This window comes from Bombina bombina, chromosome 2 (genome assembly GCF_027579735.1).
Source record: "Bombina bombina isolate aBomBom1 chromosome 2, aBomBom1.pri, whole genome shotgun sequence".
NCBI classification, from domain to species: domain Eukaryota; kingdom Metazoa; phylum Chordata; class Amphibia; order Anura; family Bombinatoridae; genus Bombina; species Bombina bombina.
Window position 1 is genome coordinate 1,185,162,651 of NC_069500.1, and position 24,133 is coordinate 1,185,186,783.

The window sequence follows — 24,133 nt, forward strand, 5'->3', positions numbered from 1 at the left end:
CAAAATGGAGGGGGAGCGGTGGGTGATATTTACGGAGGAAGGCTTGGTGGGAAAGTAGTTGGGTCCCTTCATAGAGGTCTGAAACTTTGATAATACCTAGATCTTCCCAAAGGAGTGAGTGGGTGTCCGGTAGTGCAAGAAGGAGGCTTCTTAATGCATGAGATGGAGACGGGTGAGGCGCAATCGTGGGTAGATTATGAATCTTATCCCAAAATTTCAGATTGGTTTTTACTATAGGGTTCAGTAGAGCCATTGTTGGCCTGGCGTGCGCCGGGAGCCAAATCAGGTCTGCCAGAGTGACCCCCGATGGGAGGGAAGCCTGTTCCAATTCTGCCCATCGACTGCGAGCCGGTGAGCCCCACTGAGTGACGTGTGATAGACGAGCAGCTTCATGATAGTAGAGAATATTAGGGGCAGCTGCCCCTCCTGAGAGTATGGGCTGTTGCAAGGTGCTAGTGGCAATTCTAGGGACTTTATGTCGCCAAATGAATTTATTACACACCTGTTGAAATTTTCGAATTAGAGACTTAGATATCGGAATGGGCAAAGATCTAAAAAGGTAAGTCAACTTGGGTAGGAGGCTCATTTTAAATGCGGCTATGCGCCCTAACCATGACAAGGAGGGAACATTCCATGTTTCCGTGGCTTTCGCTATTTCAGACAGTAGAGGGGAGAAATTTAGTGAAAGAATAGTAGGAATACTATGGGACAGACAGACGCCTAAATGTCTAATATGTGAAGTGGACCAACAAAATTTGTATGTCTTCTTTAGTTCAATCATCGTTTCCGTCGGGATATGAATAGCATAAGCCTCCGTTTTGGAGACATTAAGCTTGTAATAGCTAATTGAAGCAAATTGTTCCAATAGCGTAAAGAGGTGCGGCAAGGAACCAATAGGATCTGAGAGTAGTATTGTTAGATCATCAGCGAATAAGGCTGTAGTTTGGGTGGTATGATATACGTCCACTCCCATTATATGGGGGTGGAGCCGAATAGCGGCGGCTAGCGGTTCCATCACAAGAGCAAAAATGAGCGGTGACAACGGACAGCCTTGTCTCGTACCGTTTGTGATCACAAAGGGATCAGAGCAGAACCCGAGACCTTGAACTGTGGCCGAGGGGTTGGAGTACAGGGCCGCTATAGAGGTTGTAAAAGAGGTCGGCAAGCCAAACCTCCTCAGGACTGCAAACATATATTCCCAGTTCACCCTGTCGAAGGCTTTTTCTGCATCCAACGACAGGGTGACACACGGTAAGCTGAGTTCCTGAGCAGCAAAAAATACATTCAGTAGTCTCCTGGTGTTGTCGGGTCCCTCTCGACCCTTGACAAAGCCGACCTGGTCGCAATGGATCAGAGCTGGTAGCAAAGAATTGAGACGTGCAGCTAAAATCTTTGCATATAGCTTGACGTCTAAATTCAGCAATGAGATTGGACGATAGCTGGAACATTCCGTAGGGTCTTTTCCTTGTTTGGGTAGTGTAATAATTGTGGCCTTCAAAAACTCGACCGGGAAGGTACCACTTGAACTAGCCTTAGTGAAAAAGCGCAACAAAGGTGGAACAAGCTGCGCCTGGAATTTCTTGTAGAAGAGATCTGAGAAGCCATCCGGACCAGGCGATTTGAGGGCTTTAAGAGAGAGAATGGCAGTTTTAATCTCCACACCAGAGATGGGGGACAACAGCGCCTCCGCTTGGAGATCATTCGTCACCGGAAGGTCTAACTTGGACAAAAAGTCATTGATACTGTCTAGGGTAGGAGGTGGGGTTTCTTTATCCTTCGACAGGTTATAAAGAGACAAATAATAGTTTGCGAAAGCCGCCCCTATCTCGCGTGGGAGGGTTACAAGTTTACCTCCTGTTTTCAGGGAATGTATGCGAGCCGCCGCCGTGCGTTGACGTAGCCGATTAGCTAAGAGCCTATCCGCTTTATTACCTTTAAAGTAGAAGACCTCTTTGAGTCTGAGGAGCCTAGTCGCCGCCCGTTCCGTTTCCAATTGGACTAATTTCGTCCTAACAGCTACCAGCTGCTCATACAGACGTGGTGTGGGGTCTTTTTTATGTTCAATAGTGAGGTTACGGAGAGATAACGTTAATTGAGCCAGAGATTTACCTCTGTTTTTTTTTTGAGCCGCTGCTATTTTCATAAAAGACCCTCTCACATACGCCTTTAATGATGCCCATAAGGTGAAATCGTCTACCTCTCCATTATCATTGATTTGGAGAAACTCAGTTATATCCTTAGATATGTCAGCTGCTACACTAGGGTCCGAAAAAACAGATGGGGAGAGACGCCATGTTGGTATACGTTGTAATTCTAAAGGGGATTTAAGAATGATATGTACAGGGTCATGATCAGACCAGGGGCATTGAGAGATCCATGATCTAGAAATGCAGTCTAATAGTCCCGGTTCACAGAAGAAAAAATCTATCCGTGAATAGGAATGATGGACCGACGAGAAATATGTATAGTCTCGTGAAGTCGAATTAAGAGCTCGCCACACATCAAATAAATTGAATTGACACATAAGATTTTTAAATTTATATGATAAGTCCGCCACAGCCTTGTCATATTTACGGGATTTATCCATCTTTTTGTCCAAAAGAGGGTCCCACACAGAATTAAAGTCCCCTGCAATAAGAAGGGAACCCTGCCGTAAACTTTCCACTTTATGTAAAAACTTACGTAAAGTCGCGATATGTTGTTTGTTGGGCCCATAATAGGAAGCTAATGTATAGATCACTCCATCTAATTTACAGAGGAGAATCAGATATCTGCCTTGCTGATCTGTTTCTAAATGAATAGGTTCATATGCTATATCCTTATGGATAAGAATAGCAACCCCTCTAGATTTTTGTGAGAAGCTCGAGGTTTCCACAACGGGGAACAGTTTAGATCGCAGGGGGGCTGTCTTATCCCTTAGCCAGTGGGTCTCCTGGAGAAAGACCAACTGGGCTCTACTCTTGTGTAGAAATCGCAACAGCATACTTCTTTTGGTCGGGGAGTTTAGTCCCCTAACATTCTGGGTGACACAAGTGTACGGCATGATGTCAAATGCCGAGTAACTATATGCGTGAATGAATTGAAGGGTAGGGAGGAGAAAAGGGGCAGGGGGAACGGATGAAGGAGGTAGGAGCGAGAAAAAAAAAAAAAAAAAAAAAAAAAAAAAGGGGGGGGGGGGGCAAAGAGAGAAGAAGAGACAAAGAAGAGAAAAGGAAGGAGAAGAGAAAAGAGAGCACAGATATCACAATAGGAACCTCAGCTAAGGGTCATAACCTAATGTCACAGAACAAAACAAAGTTGTGCGGTATATAAAAGAGATAACCGCCTTGATAGCCTCTGAAGACAGAATTCAGAGTACTTTAAAAGGGGGGGGGAGAGGATTTTAAACTACCGTGACTTACCAAACAATCAAGGGTGGATGATATGGGGTATGAAATAGAAGATGGTATAAGAGAGGGAGGAGGCCCTTGATATTTTTGACTCTGATTTTTGGTTCTTTGCATTTAGAGACGGCCCCTCTTTTGGGGGGCTCTGGCCTAAAAAAGCCAATTCTTGCTTAGTTAATGGAATTTCTTCTTCTCTTGTCTCATTAAGTGGTCTAAACCTATTCCTTGTTTGTACTGTCCATTCTTTTTGATCTTCTCAGAGTGGGAATCAGTTTGTTGAAAATTGTGACTATCTAGATATAGTCTAAATTTAGAAGAGAGTTTTGAGAATTATCCCTCACTATATACCACTATTACTTACCCAATTGCTTTTTAGCGCCATCTACCCTTATTGTTATTTGTATACAAAACTCATAACTAAAACGTTACAAAGTACACTAACACCCATAAACTACCTATTAACCCCTATTCCGCCGCCCTCCCGCATTGCAAACACTATTTAAAACTTATTAACCCCTAATCTGCTGTTCCCAACATCGCAGCCACTAATAAAAGTTATTAACCTCTATTCCGCCACTCCTTGACATCGCCACCACTATAATGAAGTTATTAACCCCTAAACCTCTGGCCTCCCACATCACCACCACTAAATAAACCTATTAACCCCTAAACCGCCAGCCCCCCACATCGCAAAAAAACAAACTAAACTATTAACCCCCTAACTTTAAATTAAAATTACAATATCCCTATCTTAAAATAAATAAAAACTTACCTGTGAAATTGAAAAAAAATAAGTTTAAACTAACAATTAACCTAACATAACTATTATACTAAAATTAAAATAACTACCAATTAAATAAACTAAATTACACATTAAAAAAAAACTAACACTACTAAAAAAATAATTCTAAAATTAAAAAAAAATAAATTACTAAATTACAAAAAATAACAAACACTAAATTACAAAAAATAATAAACACTAAATTACAAAAAATAACAAATGAAATTATCCAAAATAAAAACAATTACACCTAATCTAATAGTCCTATAAAAATAAAAATTAAAATTAAAATAAAAAACCCTAACCTACAATAAGCTACCAATAGCCCTTAAAAGGGCCTTTTGTAGGGCATTGGCCTAAAGAAATCAGCTCTTTTACCTGTAAAAAAATACAAAGACCCCCCAACAGTAAAACCCATCACCCAACCAACCTCCCAAAATACAAAAACCTAACTTTAACAAAAACTTAAGATACCCATTGCCCTGAGAAGGGCATTTGTATGTGCAAATTTAGCTATTTAGCTCTTTTGCATTGCCCTTAAAGGGCATTTAGCTCTTTTAATAAAGCCCAAACCCTAATCTAAAAACCCACCCAAAAAAACTTACCCCCGACGATCCACTTACAGTTTCTGAAGTCCGGACATCCAGGCGGCGAGAAGTCTTCATCCAGGCGGCGTCTTCTATCTTCATCCAGGCGGCATCTTCTATCTTCATCCCAGCGGAGTCTTCTATCTTCATCCCGACGGCGCGGAGCGGGTCTATCCTTGAAGACATCCAGCGCGGAGCATCCTCTTCATATGGTCACCGAAGTACACTGAATCTTTAATGCAAGGGAGCCTTTTCAAAATGGTGTCCCTTGCATTCCTATTGGCTGATTTGATTTTTGAAATTCAAATTAGCCAATAGGATGAGAGCTACTGAAATCCTATTGGCTGTTCAAATCAGCCAACAGGATGAGAGCTACTGAAATTCTATTGCCTGATTTGAATAGCCAATAGGATTTCAGTAGCTCTCATCCTATTGGCTGATTTGAATTTCAAAAATCAAATCAGCCAATAGGAATGCAAGGGACGCCATTTTGAAAAGGCTCCCTTGCATTAAAGATTCAGTGTATGGCGGTGAACGGAGGATGCTCCGCACCGGATGTCTTCAAGAATGGACCCACTCCGCGCCGCCGGGATGAAGATAGAAGACGCTGCCTGGATGAAGATAGAAGACACCGCTTGGATGGATGAAGACCTCGCCACCTGTATGAAGACTTCTCGCTGTAAGTGGATCGTCGGGGTTGAGTGTTAGGTTTTTTTTACCTTTTTTTAATTGGTGTTTGATATCTTTGCTAATCTGAATTGCGGCATAACCTAAAAGGAACAATTAATTTTTGGCGTAGAGATCCATAGAGATCACTCTATAAATAAGTTGTCATCATGTCTTTTATTGATTCCTTTGAGGGTTCTAGTTTGTAGTGTGAAGATCCAATATACTTCTCTCTTGAGAAGTCTCTTGGTTCGATCACCTCTTAATGGATCTTTTTCTATATGTTCTATGGCTGTAAAGAAGAAATTTGATAATCTTTGTTCGTGTGAATGAAAATGTTTGGCTACTGGAGTACTAGGTATTTCTTCCTCTATTGAGTTGAGATGTTCTCTAATACAATCTTTTAAGGGGTGTGTTGTGATACCAGTATACTGTTGTAAACATTGTTTACATGTAATGAAGTATATAATATGTGTAGATCTGCAATCCATTCTATGTGTAATAGGATATGTTATGTTTGTTTGGGTAAAGATGAACGTTAAGCTTTTTTTGGTATATGAACAACTTCTACATGGTGCTAGGCCACATCTATAATTTCCTTTTATAGACCTTAACCAATTAATGGTGACATTCCAATCTATGCAGTTTAGAGTAAAATATAAATTGTTCTATATATATATTGCAATCTAAATAAAATCAGACTACTACTGGTTATTGTAATTACCTTTGCTCGGACACTATCAACAAGTATATCAGAGTCGCAGTTTAACTTTTTAGATCGAATCTTAAAATCGCCATCTCCTTTCTTTGGTGGGCTTATCTTTGCATTAGGGAAACATGCAGATTTCGGTGAGTAGCCAAAATGCCTCACAAATTCCAAATAATCCAGAGTTTTATCTTGGTTTGTAATAAATGTATCCCAAACCCGGCGGATTTCTCCTCTAGTAATTGTGGGGTGGATGTCAAACCTTTTAAAAGGGAAAAAAATATATAATGAAACCGATTAAACTAGCAGCAATATAAAGGGTCACTAAACTATTAGAGTCTATAAAATCAAGATGATAAAGCCACATTGTGTACCACCTGCCCTTATCAATACAGGTGAATTTATCAACCTTTGTTCCTAAAGGAGCACTAAACTCAAGCATTTTTCTATCATCCTTATGAAAAGCTATAGGGCAGGGGTTTTCAAATCAGCCATCACCAGACCTCTCTAACAGAGATTTTCAGGATTACCATTAAAGATCATTTTATTATTTTGCCTGTGCTTCAGTTCGGATATCCTGGAAATCTTGCCTGTTAGTGAGTCTGAGGACTGAAGATGGAAAACTCTGGGACACAAGTAAAAAAGAAAAAAAAAAAACTTGCATGAATCAGACAGAGTATGGAATTTAAAAACAAAAAACGAACATAAACAAACTTTCCCATATATTACAAGCTCTTTGTGGGATTGTGCAAAAGCTCACAGTGTATATGTATAGGGATTTTGTGAATGGCTAATTGCTGTCACATGTTACAGGGGGCAGGGAAACTAGATGTTACATTGAAATTTGTCTGAAAAAATATCTACTACCCATGAATTTTATAAAACTTTGCCAGCATGGGTAGAAAATGCAAAATCTTTGTTTTTTGTTATTTTTTAGGATTATATTATAAAGCATGTGTCTCTTTTTCACATCCAGAACACTGCATAGTCAAATGAACAGCTTTCAAGCTAAAATTTGCCTTTACAATTTTTTTTAAAGAACCTGACAGTACTGACGCAAGAGCGTAGAACTTTAGATCATCATGCCCTAAGTGTTATTTTATTGTTCTTTTATTATGTTGATTTTGCAGTTATACGTATAAAGGTTTGGGAGGGTTCTGTAATAAAAAAGTGAGGTAAAATCTGTTTAAATTGAAACTGAAACTAATACAACTAATACTAAAACTTGGCTAATAGGCACTTCCTGATAATCTACATCGCTTGATGTCCTATGAAATACCTGTGAGCCAATGAGCGTTAAGGGAAGGTCCACAACTGATGCTGATGTATTAATTTCAGTTTAAATTTGAACATCTTTTACTTAACATGTTTTCATGTTTAAATGCTGTTCTTTCATATGGACAATAAAGAAATGTAAGTATTAGGTCCCTTTAAGAGGAAAAAACAGGCCAAGATTTCCTAATTCTCTCTAAAGCTCTCTGACCTGGTGAGATTCTACAAAATGCCTCGTCAGTATTACAAAGCCCCTCAGGAATTGCTTAAAGATAATTTTTACCTTAAAGGGACAGTCAAGTCCCCAAAAAACTTTCATGTTTCAAATAGGGCATGTCATTTTAAACAACTTTCTAATTTACTTTTATCAGCAATTTTGCTTTGTACTCTTGGTATTCTTAGTTGAAAGCTAAACCTAGCAGGTTCATATGCTACTTTCTTAGACCTTGAAGGCCGCCTTTAATCTAAATGCATTTTCATAGTTTTTCACCACTAGAGGGCATTAGTTCATGTGTTTCATATAGATAACATTGAACTCATGCATGTGAATTTACCATGGATTGGCTAAAATGCAAGTCTGTCAAAAGAACTGAAATAAGGGCGAAGTCTGCTGAGGCTTAGATACAAGGTAAGTACAGAGGTAAAACATGTATAATTATAACTGTGTTGGTTATGCAAAACTGGAGAATTGGTAATTAAGGGATTATCTATCTTTTAAAACAACAAAAATTCTGGTGTTGACTGTCCCTTTAAGAACGGTATCCCCTTAAGGGGAGTTCACTACTATTCTTTATGTCAAGGAAAGACAGTTAATTTACAATATAGTGCTCAGTAAAATAACCTGATGAATTCTCTATGCTGGTCATATTACAAGACCATGCTAACCTTTTCTCCCCATAGACTTCAATGGAGCAGGCTTTAAAAAAAAAAAATCTTATCGCTCGGGCGCTAACCCGATGCCGCTGTAGACCTAGAGCGCTAAACCCAAAGGTAGTTATGCATATTTTGCATTCCAATGTTCTTCACATAGGAGAAAATTTATTTTTTATTTTTCAAATGTATGTTTCTTTGTGAAATCATATACCTCTACATATATATATATATATATATATATATATATATATATATATATATATATATATATACAGGTATAATATATATATATATATAGAAATATATATTTAAAAATAAAAAGAACATTTTGTGAAGAACATTGGAATGCACACATACATACACATATTTAGAAATATATATATAGCCCTTTCCATTCAAACACCTTGTCATATACCAGATACATTTTAAGCCTTATATAACATTTTTATTAATATTTATACTAACAATTTTTATTTATCAGATTGTGTATATATGAGTGTAGCACTTTATTTTAATGTATTTATGTTGTGTTTGGTGCATACTTTATTTTAGCTTTTACATTTTACACTAGGGGGTAGATTTATCAAGCAGCGGATGCTGCAATCTACCCCTGAAGTTTCAGGTCTGCCTGAAACTTAAGTTAAGAAGCAGTTGTCATAAGACCGCTGCTCCTTAACTCATCTGCTACCTCTGAGGTGGTGGACAGCAATCATCGGGATGATTGACACCCTCTGCTAGCGGCCGAAATGCTTGAGCAATGTTAAATGCCGACAGTGTATGCTGTCGGAATTTAGCGATGTCGGGCGAACATGATCCACTACCCCTTGGTCTTCAGTTGCACAAACCTGCTGTGCACTATATTTTTTTGTGCTTGAGCGAATGCGTTTATTTTCAACTTGTAATATGCGCGCAAGTTCGGGCAGGCATAACATTGCTTAGGGTGCCACTTGTAATCTGGCACAGTGTGAGCACATGTGACTCAAAGGAAAAAAACTCAATTTGGTTAATTTGCCGTACAGGTTAGGGAATATAATAATTCTGTACCATTGCAGCCCTAAGTAATACATCTTTACACTCTAAGGAAAATATAAGAAAATGCACACATACTGTTTTAAGAGGAGGTACATATTCTCCTGTGTGAGCCTCCTTGAATTCATGTCATCAAGTTCTTCAAACGCCTTCTCCACTGCAGGATAGTTGTTATGAATGAGCTTTTTTATGATCTTGAACAACTTAAAAGGACAAATGAAACATAATTAGGCTTCTAATTTGACAGTGGATTTTGCAAAACTGTAATTTGCTTTCAGATATAGCAAAGTAAACTCAAGCAGTATTGTATTATGAACTATTTAGGATGTGCATCATGACACATGTGTGTTATATATTTATGTTAGTATTTATAATTTTTTCCTCAAAGTTTTCCAACCAGTAACAGTGTGAAAATTCTATTATAAGTCATGTATGTGCTTAATGTTCCATGCAATTGGTTTGCAATTGGTTTTAAAGGCACTATAAATTCAAAATTAAAGGGACATGATACCAAAATGTTGAAGCCCTTGAAAGTGATGCAGCATAGCTGTTAAAAGGTGACTAGAAATAATTACCTTAACATCTCTATGTAAAAAAAGGATTTTTACCTCAAAATATCCTAAGTAGTTACACCCCATTGTAAAGAGTGGCCAAACATAATAATAGTCCCAGGACTTGCAAAGGAGTGTGCATCTGGCATGTGCAAGCACAGTCATTCAGTTTAAAGGGACATTAAACACAAAAATAAATGCAAGATAGAATGATGCAGTCAAAGAAATTTTTTTTCTGAGAACAACATGTAGATGTATTTTAAGTTTCATTAGCTGTTTAAATATTAACAAAATAAGTGTAAAGTTTTAGGTGCAGATTTATTAAAAGGCGAGCGGACATGATTCAACCTCGCTTTCTGTTGAAATGCTTGTGCATTGCCACCCCCTGCTCACTGGCGGCCAATCGGCCGCTAGCAGGGGCCATCAATCATCGCGATTGGATCGGGATGATTTCAGTCTTATGACCGCTGCTTCTTAACTTCTATTTCAGACGGACCTGAAATGATGGGGCTCCAAAGCAGCATCCGCTGCTTAATAAATGGAGCCCCAAGTGTCTATAAAACAATGGGAACTGCCATGTTGTAACTTAGGCTACCTTCTCTGCATTGGCCAATTAGAGACAGTTATAAATAGGTCACTAGATTGTGCAGCCAATGGATGCGTGGAATATAACAGTGTCCTGCACTTCCATTTCTAACTAACTGAAAAACTCACAATTTCAGAATGGAATTACAGGAAAAGTGGACAAACTAAATTATGAAAGTATATTGCAGAGTTTTTTATATACACTATATATGATTTATCACTTTATATTACCATCTTCAAGTGTTTAATGCCCCTTTAAGGAAGCTTACTATTAAACCTCACAAGATTTCAGTGAAATCTCATGAGATCACAGCAAAGCATAGCATGACCTCTGCACTGATGAGGCTGATTGGCAGATGTTTTTTTTTTTCAACATGCAGCAGGACAGTAGCTGAAGTATAACTATTACCAGAGCACTTACACTTGTAAGCTGAAGAAATTTTTAGGTAAAATATCTTCATTTTTCACATGGAGATGTTCATATGATATTTTCTTGTCAGTTTTTTACAGTTATGCTGCATCACTGTTAAGATATTATGTCCTTTTAACACCTTATTGACTACAGCACTTTTCCATTTTCTGTCCGTTTGGGAACAAGGCTATTTTTACATTTCTGCAGTGTTTGTGTTTAACTGTAATTTTCTTCTTACTTAGAAATTCTGCTAGTACTAAAATTAAAGGCTTTTTTTTAAAAAAAAATTATAATAATTATGTAGCTCTGATGGATCCCCCTAAGCCCCCAACCTCCCTGATCTCCCCTAAACAGCTCTCTAACCCTCCACCTGCTGCCTATCTGCCACCATCTTGGTTACTGGCAGTTTTTTTTATTTTATTTTTTAAATAAATTTATTTTTTCGGCAGTGTAGCAGCCCCCCCCTCAAAACCGCCCTCCCTCTCCCCCTCCCAGATCCTTTGATCCCTATTTTTCCCCCTCCCTCACTCTCCCTCCTTCCTATTAATTAAGTTTCATTGATGGTCAGTGGTTGCTGCACGCGCACGCCCCCCGCAGGCCCCCCCCGCATGCTCCCGGCACCCGGCATGCACATTGCACATAGAGGAACCAGATGCCGGGTAGCGATGGGCCGCCCACCCGCCAATGCTCCCACCCACCAACGATGATTGTTCGTCACCATCGCTACCGGTGCAGAGAGGACCATAGAGTGGCTCTCTCTGCATCGGTTTGTAAAAAAATGGTATTGCAGGATGCCTCAATAAAGAGGCATCACTGCAATACCATAAAAGCGGCTGGAAGCAATCCTTGGTCGTTATGGGTGTTTTTTTGTAGGATGTTCCTGGCACGTCCTTGGTCCTTAAGGGGTTAAAGGGACACTGAACCCAAATTTTTTTCTTTCATGATTCAGATAGAGCATGCAATTTTAACCCCTTAACGACTCATGTCGTACAGGGTACGTCTTGCACAATCTGGTCTTTAAAGACCAGAGACGTACCCTGTACGACATAGGAGTTTAAAGCAGCTGGAAGCGATCCTGATCGCTTCCAGCTGCTTTCAAGGTATTGCCGTGATGCCTCGATATTGAGGCATCACTGCAATACCTTTTCTGGCACACCAATGCAGAGAGGGCACCAATGTGGCATCGGCCAGCGATGGTGCCGATCGTTGGTGGGTGGGAGCAGCGCTGGGAGGTGGGTGGGCGGCCCATCGCTGGTGTCCTTTGGTAGCATTAGTGCCCGGTGTGTGTGTGGGAGCGCGCACGGGGGCAGGGGGAACGTGCGCGCGCACGTGTGCACGCGCACGTCCCCGCAATCAGCACTGTTTCAGTGTTTGGGTATTGTGCTGTCGGTGGGAGTGGGAGGTGTTTGTGAGAGCAGGGGGGTGGGAGTGGGAAATAAGATTTGAAAAAGGGATCAGGGGGAGGAGGGGAGGGGAGGGAGTGGGGGGCCATCTACAACAGAGATAACATTAAAAAAAAAAAAAAAAAAATAGCATTATTTTTGAAAAGTGGGTACTGGCAGACAGCTGCCAGTACCCAAAATGGCACCAAATAGTGAGAGGGGGTAGGGATAGAGAGCTGTTTAGGGGGGCTCAGGGGAGTTGGGTGGTAAGGGGGGATCCTACACTGCAGAAAATATATAAATGTAAAAAATAAAAAACAAAAAAACAAACACAAACTCTTTTTTTTTATGCTGGCAGACTTTCTGCCAGTACTTAAGATGGCGGGGACATTTGTGGAGTGGGAAGAGAGCTGCTTGGGAGGGATCAGGGGGTAGAAATGTGTCAGGTGGGAGGCTGATCTCTACACTAAAGCTAAAATTAACCCTTCAAGCTCCATACAAGCTACCTAATTAACCCCTTCATTGCTGGGCATAATACAAGTGTGGAGCGCAGCAGCATTTAGCGGCCTTCTAATTACCAAAAAGAAACGCTAAAGCCATATATGTCTGCTATTTCTGAACAAAGGGGATTCCAGAGAAGCATTTACAACTATTTGTGCCATAATTGCACAAGCTGTTTGAAAATCATTTCAGTGAGAAACCTAAAGTTAGTGAAAAAGTTAACTTTTTTTTATTTGATCGCATTTGGCGGTAAAATGGTGGCATGAAATATACCAAAATGGACCTAGATCAATACTTTGGGTTGTCTACTACACTACACTAAAGCTAAAATTAACCCTGCAAGCTCCCTACAAGCTAGCTAATTAGCCCCTTCACTGCTGGGCATAATACACATGTGGTGCGCAGTGGCATTTAGCGGCCTTCTAATTACCAAAAAGTAATGCCAAAGCCATATATGTCTGCTATTTCTAAACAAAGGGGATCCCAGGAAAGCATATACAACCATTTATGCCATAATTGCACAAACTGTTTGTAAATAATTTTAGTGAGAAACCTAAAGTTTGTGAAAAAGTGAACAATTTTTTTTATTTGATCGCATTTGGCGGTGAAATGGTGGCATGAAATATACCAAAATGGGCCTAGATCAATACTTTGGAATGTCTTCTAAAAAAAAATATATACATGTCAATGGATATTCAGGGATTCCTGAAAGATATCAGTGTCACAATGTAACTAGCGCTAATTTTGAAAAAAAGTGGTTTGGAAATAGCAAAGTGCTATTTGTATTTATTGCCCTATAACTTGGAAAAAAAAAGCAAAGAACATGTAAACATTGGGTATTTCTAAACTCAGGACAAAATTTTGAAACTATTTAGCATGGGTGTTTTTTGGTGGTTGTAGATATGTAACAGATTTTGGGGGTAAAAGTTAGAAAAAGTGTGTTTTTTTCTATTTTTTTTCTCATATTTTCTATTTTTTTATAGTAAATTATAAGATATGATGAAAATAATGGTATCCTTAGAAATTCCATTTAATGGCGAGAAAAACGATATATAATATGTGTGGTTACAGTAAACGAGTAAGAGGAAAATTACAGCTAAACACAAACACCGCAAAAAATTTTAAAATAGCCCTGGTCCTTAAGGGAAAGAAATTGAAAAATGGCCTTGTCCTTAAGGGGTTAAGCAACCTTCTAATTAACTCCTATTATCAATTTTTCTTCGTTCTCTTGCTATCTTTATTTGAAAAAGAATGCATCTAAGCTAAGGAGCCATGCAATTTTTGGTTCAGAACCATGTACAGCACTTGTTTATTGGAGGGTGAATTTATCCACCAATCAGCAAGAACAACCCAGGTTGTTCACCAAAAATGGGCTGGCATCTAAACTTACATTCTTGCTTTTAAATAAAGATACCAAGAGAATAAAAAAAATTTGATAATAGGAGTAAATTAGAAAGTTCCTTCAAATTGCGTGCTCTATCTGAATCACAAAAGAAAAAAAAATGGGCTCAGTGTCCCTTTAAGTTCACACAAAGGCCCTGATATTCAAAGGTTCTGCAGATTAGAGAGAAATTGCAGTTCAGTCTTCACAGAGGCTGAACTCACTGAATAATTAAAAAGAAAAAGGGTGGAACTCTCCAGCACTGCAATATCTCTCTTATTCCTATATATGAAGGAGAGACAAGCACTGCATGATATGAGAGTTTTGTTACACTTACACTTTGTGCTTTACACTTTCAGTATTATAGTATATTAAGTCCTTAAGTATTATAGTATATTAAGTCCTTTCAGTATTATAACATTTAAGCTTTGCACAGAAAGTGCAAAGTTTAAATATAATAAAATGTAAACTGTAAAGTGATATTAAATACAAAGCACAAAGTGTAAATTCAGCAGAACTGTCATGCAGTGCTATATTGCGCTGGGCTTGTCTCTCCTTCACATACAGAAATGCAGGGAATGCCCCTTTGGAGAAGCAAAGCAAAATCTGCCTTTTGAATATTTCACCCGGGATCTTGCCGTGCTGGAGGATCATTTTATAGAATTTCACCTGAGCAGAGAGGTTTTGAATATCAGGGCCAAAATGTTAAGCATAGCAATAAAGCAGTGCAATACACATTTATTATTTAATTTTTCACTTTCCATGTAATTTAAAGGGACAATAAAGTCAAAATTAAATGGATTGGATAGAGAACAACATTTTACACAAATTTTTCACTTTACTTCTATTATCAAATTTGTTTTGTTCTCTTGCAAGTTATAGGGCAATAAGTACAAGTAGTACTTTGCTATTTCTAAAGCATTTTTTTTTTTCAAAATTAGCGAAAGTTACATTGTAACACTGATATTTGTCAGAAATCCCTGAATAACCCTTTACATGTATATATTTTTTTAGTAGACAACCCAAAGTATTGATCTAGGCCCATTTTGGTATATTTCATGTCACCATTTCACCGGCAAATGCGATCAAATAAAAAAAAATTGTTAACTTTTTTTTTTTTTTTGTAATCAACAAGGTCATTGATACACGTAACTTTGCAAGATACATGGTTAAAGGGCATGTATTAAAATACAAGTTGGCAATTGAATATATCAGTAATATAATATAGTCTTACTATAATGCTGCATATATGAAAAAAAGGAAAAAACAAACTCAAACCAACCTCAGTTTTTCTTTATATGTGAAATTAAGAATCCCCTACCTGAATATCGGCACATAGATTACAATCTTACTCACTGATATATAATATAGTAGGAGGAAAACTACATATGACTCCAGGACTCTTAAGCTAAATGAAGGGATAAGTTATGAATGAGCTAATATAGAGTGACATAACTGTGCTAATTTGTTATGGATTAAAACAAATTATTATGTGTTATTTTCTGTATAGATTAGTCACAATCAGGGAGTTATTCTATGCTGGTAGAGCTGGGTAATTGAGCTAAGTGAGCCGCTAGTCAGCTGAGGGGAGCAAGAGCAAGTACTTTATGTCAATGGGGTCATCTGCTAGGGAATGGGATATTATAAATATAGCCTAATTGAGGACCATATAACTATAGAGTGGTATAATAAATTAACAAAATGGCTCCATTATGGGTTTATGGGTCTATGAACTGTGGTCACATGAACCAGGGACAGTTTTCTTAGATATATACAGTGCATATTTCCAAACTGTCTATGCGTTAGGGGTTAGCTGACACACGCTTTATCCCCTCTGGAGTTTTCACTACATCTCCTTTGAGATCCAATGTACTATTTCTAGTATATTTCTCCAACCTCGTTAGAGTAGCACCTATGGATAGGAGTACATTAAACTGAGGGTGATGCTCATAGAGCCAGAGATCAGCATATAGGTCCGCCTCTTCCACTCCTTAGGTAATACAGAGTGGCTGCTATATAAGTAGGGTACATCTAGGGCTAGAATGTAGGAGGATAATAGGAATTAACTACAAATTTTACCTTGTTTCAATTGCGCTTTTTGATAGCTTCCATGAATAACTATATATCCCTTATATACTGCATGGGAGAGAACAGAATTACAGCTAGAACTACGTAAAAGACTTTGCATACAAGGCTGAGTCATAGAAATCCAACACAACATAACAGTTAAAAATGGTTGGAAAGACTAAATAGCCACTATCAAATAAGGAGAGATAGGAAGCAAACATAAACTTTGGCTATAAATTGATTCTCATAAATCCAACATGACATACTATTGAAAATATATTAAAATAAGCTTAAAAGTTACTGCAATTTGAGGAAAGTCAGAGTTCAATCTCAGCAGATTAACGAATTTATATACTGCATTAAGGTAGGCATAAAGTGCTCCGTAAAGTTAGCCAACACCAGAGCGTCCCAGGCATAGCATAGAGCTCACCGGAGGTATACCGTACCAGGATTCTAAGTAATAAACAGTGCTCCAGGATACTTGAGTGTCAAAAGAGTTCTGAAACACGGCTGTGGATACGGTTCCCTCTTTTAGTTTTAATTCGGCATCCTCGATCCAGGCTCCGGGCAGAGTAAACCTCCACAATGTCCAGGGTCAGAGACACTAGGTTACACCATGCCTCACTACTGTTCATCTGGGCGTACTCAAGTCCGGAAGGGATTTCCTCTCTGATTGCCACTCTACCTTGCACTGAGACCAGGGGTGCCATGGTTTCAGCATAGTTCACAGAGCCGGTTAGGTTGTTATACTGCTGAGCTTCTCCCTGGTCATCTCCTTTAAGCCTCGGTGCTCCAAAAATACCGGAGGTGACTTCATCTTGACACCAATGCCCTTCTTTTTTATCCCCAGCACGCGCCCAGCTAGGTGGCAGGCTAGATGCGGTATGGGGGCGAGTCTGATAACCTCCAGGATCAAAAGGCCGGCAAGAATAGAGTATGTCTGTTCAATCCATGAGCTGGTAAAAGGTTCCCTGAAATGCGACCCACACTGATGCCCTTTAGCTCGGTCTCGCTCTTTCCATAGGGAGGTAATGATGTGCAGCAAAGATTTTCACCGCTGTGGCAAGAGGCGTTTGTAAAGGACCCTGTCCCCATCGAGTGTTAAGAGTGTCATCCCTGGGGAGGTGCAGACAGACAGCTTCACATGATTGGTGGCCTGTCTCAACAATCTGAGTGGGTTTAGTCACCATTTCTGAGCAGGGCCATGGTAAGTCCACTATTCCTAGAACATCAGCAGTCTCAGACAGCGGCTCAGCTCCAGAAAATCCATAGCACTTGGCAGAAATATGACAGGCCGGGTCTTCACACACTCCCTCCCACCGAAGTGATTGTTTATGGGCACTCGATGAGTCCCAGGAGCTGTACGTTACCCTTATGGGCTCCCCAAACTGTTCAGCGGAAGCCTCTGATTCCCGGTCCCTATCACAGGGGTCACATGGAGGAGGGTAGCCTGTGAAACACTGCACAATCAAACTCCTCAGTTCAGCGAAGTGCACATTAAGCATCTCATAAATAGTGTCTGCTGATGCTTGTGTATCGGTATCCATGTCTAATTAAAGTTGTGTAGTAATTAGTACTACTCGTAACTCCAGTCTCCCAGGGGGGGAATATGCGTAAGCCCCGGCTCCAGAAACCGCCCAACACTTTATAAATGCGGCAGCCTTGAGGCCTAGCTGCAGATCTTAGACAAAGCGGTCAATCCAGAAAGTTTCCCTCAGGACTGTCAATTTCTTGAGTCTTGTAGTATCCCTCTGGCCCCCATCCACAGGATTAAAAATTCTTATAGAGGAAAACAATAAAAAATTGTATAAAACACTGTAGTGGAACCAGGAGCTCCCACAAAACACGTCCTGTCTCTGCAACTGTAGGCTCCGCCCCCCATCGTTAACTTTTTAAAAAAAAATTAGGTTTCTCACTGAAATTATTTACAAACCACTTATACAATCATGGGACAAATGGTTTTAAATGCTTCTCTGGGATTCCCTTTATTCAGAAATAGCTGACAAATATGGCTTTGGCATTGCTTTTTGGTAATTAGAAGGCCGCTAAATGCAACTGCGCACCACACTTGTATTATGCCCAGCAGTGAAGGGGTTAATTAGGTATCTTGTAGGGTTAATTTTAGGTTTAGATTAGCCTCCCACCTGACACATCCTAAACCCTGATCCCTCTCAAACTGTTCTCTTCCCTCTCCACCCCTCAATGGTCACCCCATCTAAGTACTGGCAGAATATCTGCCAGTATAAAAATAAGTGTTTTTTTTAATATATATTTTCTGCAGTGTAGGATCCCCCCTTATCCCCCAACCTCCCTGATTACCCCAAACAGTTCTCTAACCCTTCCCCCTCTACCTATTAGCCGCCATCTTAGGTACTGGCAGCTGTCTGCCAGTACCCACTTTGCTATAGTCTTAATCTATTTATTTTTTTAAAAAACCCTGAAATGTTTTATTTTCTGTAGCTACCCACCTTCATTACCCTCCCCCTCCTAGATCCCACAAAGGTTCCCCCTCGTTGCCCCTCCTCCCTCCTTTCCCCTCACTTCCACAGCTCTTTGTTTTATTCCCTTGCCTGTAGTGGTCCCACCCGCTCCCGCCCTCCTTCCACCCGCTCCAGCGATCGGCCACCCACCCGCATTGGTTCTAGCCCTCCCACGCCACCAACGATCGGCAGACTCGGCACAGAGTGGCCCTCTCTGCATTGATTACTGACTAAAGGGTATTGCACTATGCCTCAATATTGAGGCATTGCTGCAATACCCTGAGAGTGGCTGGAAGTGATTGCGATCGCTTCCAGCGCTCAATTTGACCGAGGACGTGCCAGGTACGTCCATGGTCATTAACTGATGTTTTTTGGAGGACGTACCTGGCACATCCTCGGTTGTTAAGGGGTTACAATGTTGTGCTTTTACTACCCCCAGAAACACTGGAGTGCATGCAGCATACATGAGTATTCAATGTTTTATATGACCCAGCTACTTGCTACACAACATGCTAAATTCATAGAATACCATTGGAACTGGTATCTAATAAAAGCTGGTAGCTGGAAAGGATGGTGAGGTTGGTGAGGATAAAAAGGCTGAAGAGACCTCTTAGTGCATTTTGCCCTCTGATTTCTCATTTGCATATGGCATCTGACTGTACACAACATATAAAATACAGCAGCAATATTTACATTCAACTGATACTGGAGGCGAGCATCATATCTTTTCCCCTTAAGCGTTTTAAGAATAAGAAGGACATTTATAATAATGTACATTGCTCAACTGTGTGCACCAAATGTGAAATAACATAAAGTTATATAATTGCTGATAAAGGAAGTGTTTGTAGAATTTAATAAAGGATACAAACAGTGTTAATGTAAAAAGTATGTGGATAGTTGGTGGTGCTGGTCCACAGAGGAGGAGTCGAGAATGGCTCAAAAGAGACCATCAATGAGGAGTCAAGAATGGCTCAAAAGAGACCGCCAATGAGGAGTCGAGAATGGCTCAAAAGAGACCGCCAATGGTTCTACGGAGAAAGATTCACAATCACGTAGTATACACAAACATGTGCAGAGTGAATAATATATAGTCACAGGATGGAGATCTGGTTTCCGGCTTCTTAATAAAATTTGAAATACAACTTAGATATAGTTAAAAGTTGTTTATTGCTCAAAGTGTTTCAAAGGTAAACTTCCATCTTTTTCAAGAGCGTTAAAAATCATAAAAGTATGCTGACAAATTAAGAAGCCGGACACCAGATCTCTATTGTGTGGGTATATATTATTCACGCTGCACATATTTGTGTATACTACGTGATTGTGAATACTACGCAATTGTGAATACTATGCAATTGTGAATCTTTCGACGTAGAACCATTGGCGGTCTCTTTTGAGCCATTCTCGACTTACCTTCAAATCAGTCTTAGAGAAAACTGAGGGACGGCTGTGGTCACTGATCCAGAGGATAGTATAATTCCAACCATTTTGTTACATCTGTATCTTTGTTTTAATGTAAAAAGCAGCTTTAGATGAAAAATTTCAAGATCACCCAGGAACACTGCAGAAAACATGGGTGATCTTCTGTCTAAATTCATCATACACGTTAAATGTATCATGTTAACTAAATCTATTTCTGGAACTTTATAAAGCTTTTTTATTTGACTAGTATGAAGAGAAATTACATAGGCTAATTTCTGGAAGTGCAACAAATTACCATTGTAAAAAGGTACATTGTAATATTCATATAATAAATATATTATTTGCTTCATGTAAGTGAGTGTATATCAACATATATTACTTTTGTTGTTTTTTTAATGTACAGTATGTTCATGTGCTGTATAAACCAACTTTATTAAAGGAGTTGTCTCGATCAGCCAGTGAGTAACAGATGCTCACTACACTAGACATGTGCTTTTCGTTTCGTTCCGAATTTAAATTCGGACGAATTTGTCAAATTCGGATCGATTCGAATTTCCGAATTACCGTAGCACCGAATCTAATGAATAAATCCGAATTAGTTCGGATTTATTCATAACATTCGGATGGCCATGGACTAATCACAATTACACTAGTATTGTACTGTATATTAGGTTATATCACTCTGCTATGGGTTACACCTAATATTACAGTACATAATACTAGTCTAATACACAGCACATCCCACCTAACACATCCCGAACTTCCGAATTTACGAATCGAATCCGAACCGAATACATCCGAATACATCCGAATTTATTCGAATCCGAATTAATCCGAACAAATCCAAAACGAATGCATTCGAATGTATCCGAATTCGAATTGATCTGAAACGAAATTCGAAAACATCCTAATCGATCCGAAACGAACCAAAACAAAAAATTTTCGCCGCGCACAAGTCTAATGCTCACTTTCAATGCTTAATTTACTTAAGTTTTTTTTTTAATGAAAAAATATCTGTAAGATTTTTAAAAGCTTCTTTCATATACAGTAAATAAAAAATGGGTACAATGTCCCTTTAAAAGAAATCAGTTTCTTCCACAGTTTAAAATGTTAATAATCAGGGTACATTACTTGTGCAGGGGTTCTCCCTTGATCATGCATTTTCTCTTCAGATATATCAAACGTGGAGCTTGTCACTGACTTTTCATCAAACAGACTTGGTACACCTCTCCTGAAAATAGAAACTTATATTAGTGAAATAATATCTATTTTCTTTATATAAATATGAGAAGTATTAGGCATGTAAAACTATTTTATAAAAACAGTTACAAGATATTATAGGGGTCTTCTAAACAGTTTGTCTGCTCAGAGAGGGGACAATGATTTGTATCATGTAAACTGAGTCATTGCTGACAACTGTGGCACACTAAACAGACCAGATATCTTCATGCTCATGGGCTGCTGAACGGCAGTGGAGGAAATCATGCACCTTTGCTGATTTCCAACATTATAAATTAACCCTTAACCCTTAAGTCCTACAACTCTGCACTCAGCCTGGCCAAACAAGTCTATTTCTCCTCCGTTGCGTCATCTCACGCATCCAACCCCATAAAACTGTTCTCAACCTTTAACTCCCTTCTACGTCCACCTGCCCCCCCGCCCACTACCAACCTCACTGCTCAAATTATTGCTGATCACTTCAAAAATAAAATTGACACCATTAGAAAAGAGATCTGCACCTCGCACCCTGCAAACCCAGCGATCCTACCCACCCCTTCTATTAACAAAAATCTATGCTACTTCCCTCCTGTAACAGAGGAAGAAGTCTCTGCAATCCTATCCTTGGCTCATCTCACAACCTGCCCACTTGACCCTATTCCTTCACGACTTATTCCCTCTCTCTCTGCTTCACTAACCCCTACCCTAACTCGTCTCTTTAACCAATCTCTCACTGCTGGCACATTTCCTGACACATTCAAGCATGCGTCAATCATACCAATCCTAAAAAAGCCCTCGCTTGACCCCTCCACGCCTTCTAACTATCGACCGGTCTCCTTACTTCCCTTTGCTTCAAAATTATTGGAACGACTAGTCTATAATCGGCTAACTCAATTTCTCACAACTAACTCCTTACTTGATCCACTACAATCTGGTTTCCGCCCTAAACTCCTTACTAATTCTTCTTGACCTGTCCGCAGCTTTTGACACAGTTTACCATCCTCTCCTCCTAAAAATACTACATTCATTTGGCATCCGAGACACAGCCCTCTCCTGGTTTGCATCATATCTTTCAAAACGCTCGTTTTCAGTTTCCTTTAACAACATATCTTGTGATCCTATGCCTCTCTCAGTTGGAGTACCGCAAGGCTCTGTCTTGGGCCCCTTGCTTTTCTCTCTTTATACATCCTGCCTTGGAAAACTTATAGCCTCCTTTGGATTCCAGTACCACCTATATGCTGATGATACCTAAATCTATCTTTCCTCTCCTGATATCTCTCCCTCTTTACTCAACCAGATTTCTGACTGCCTCTCTGCAATTTTCTCTTGGATGTCTTCACACTACCTCCAACTCAATCTGTCTAAAACTGAGCTGCTTCTTATCCCCCCCTCTTCGAGACATCCGACACCTGACATTTCTCTGATGGTTGGAGACTCTATTCTCAACACCTCACCCCAGGTCTGCTGCCTTGGGGTCACACTAGACTCAGAACTCACATTCAACCCACATATACAAACGCTTACCAAATCCTGCCGTTCACACCTACGCAACATTTCCAGAATTCGTCCCTTCCTTACTCAAAAAACTACAAAAATACTTATTCATTCCCTCATCCTGTCACGCATTGATTATTGCAATCTACTCCTAAATGGCCTTCCAAAACACTGCCTCTCCTCCCTCCAATCTATTATGAATGCTTCTGCTAGACTCATCCACCTAAGTCGACAATCTACATCAGCTGCTCCGCTCTGCCAGTCTCTACACTGGCTCCCCATACACTCCAGAATACAATTTAAAGTATTAGCCCTAACCTACAAAGCACTCAGCAGTCTAACTCCCAACTATATTTCCTCTCTCATCGTGAAATATTCCCCATCCCGTCCTCTTCGATCAACCTCTGACCTACGTCTCTACACTCCTGTTATCTCTACGTCCCACTCTCGCCTCCAAGACTTCGCACGTGCTGCTCCTGTCCTCTGGAACTCTCTACCCCGCTCCATTAGACTGTCTCCAACCTTGTATAGCTTCAGACGATCCTTAAAAACCCACCTATTCAGAGAGGCTTACCATCTCTCCTCCATCCCGCATCCGAACCAAACTAATACATGTACATAAACTGCCTGACTCACTTCTGCAAATACAACCAATGTAACAAGCTACCCCAACCTTATGTCTCTGCACCCTAAACCTATAGACTGTGAGCTCTCCGGAGCAGGGCCCTCTTCCTCCTGTGCTAGATTTGTTTAGTTTTGTTATGTTTTGTATTTTATCACAAATCTTTGTCATAGTATACCCCTATCATTGTACCCAGTGCTACGGAATTTGGCGGTGCTATACAAATAAATGATAATAATAATAATAAGACGCACTGGGTCGGATTACAAGTTGAGCATAAAATATCACTTCCACAAAAGCAATATTTGCGCTTAACTTAGTAATACCAGCGCATGAAAATGTGTGCTGGTATTACAAGTTAGTTGCAATGCGAATGCAACCTCTCTTTCGCATTGCACAGAAGCTTTTTGCTCACAAGAGAATGCTTCTATAGGCTCCAATGGGAGCCTTGTTCTCATGCCGTCAGACACGGCATAAGAACCAATGCAGCAAAGGGGGTAAGTCGCACAGCAATGGGCAGCAAATATAAATATATATGTATATGAATATATACATATGTACTTATGTGTTAATATGTGTATATACACATATTAACACATAAATATATATGTATTTAAGGAAAGCATATACATATATATTTACTGGGAACACACAGTCCCCATAAACCGCAATGTAAAGGCATTTTTTATTTTTTCACCCCACTCCCACCAACTTTAGCTCC

General features: G+C 39.7%; 1 protein-coding gene across 1 annotated transcript in view; it reads right to left on the reverse strand.

The window, feature by feature from the left end:
- The window catches only part of LOC128647469 (EF-hand calcium-binding domain-containing protein 6-like), a 299,277-nt gene that overhangs the window by 91,169 nt on the left and 183,975 nt on the right, over nucleotides 1–24,133 (reverse strand). The window contains exons 13-15 of the mRNA XM_053700255.1: nucleotides 21,210–21,309; nucleotides 9,379–9,503; nucleotides 6,145–6,388 (exon numbers count right to left, since the gene is read on the reverse strand). Of these exons, the coding sequence (XP_053556230.1) occupies nucleotides 6,145–6,388; nucleotides 9,379–9,503; nucleotides 21,210–21,309 (469 nt within the window). The remainder of the gene's footprint in view (nucleotides 1–6,144; nucleotides 6,389–9,378; nucleotides 9,504–21,209; nucleotides 21,310–24,133) is intronic.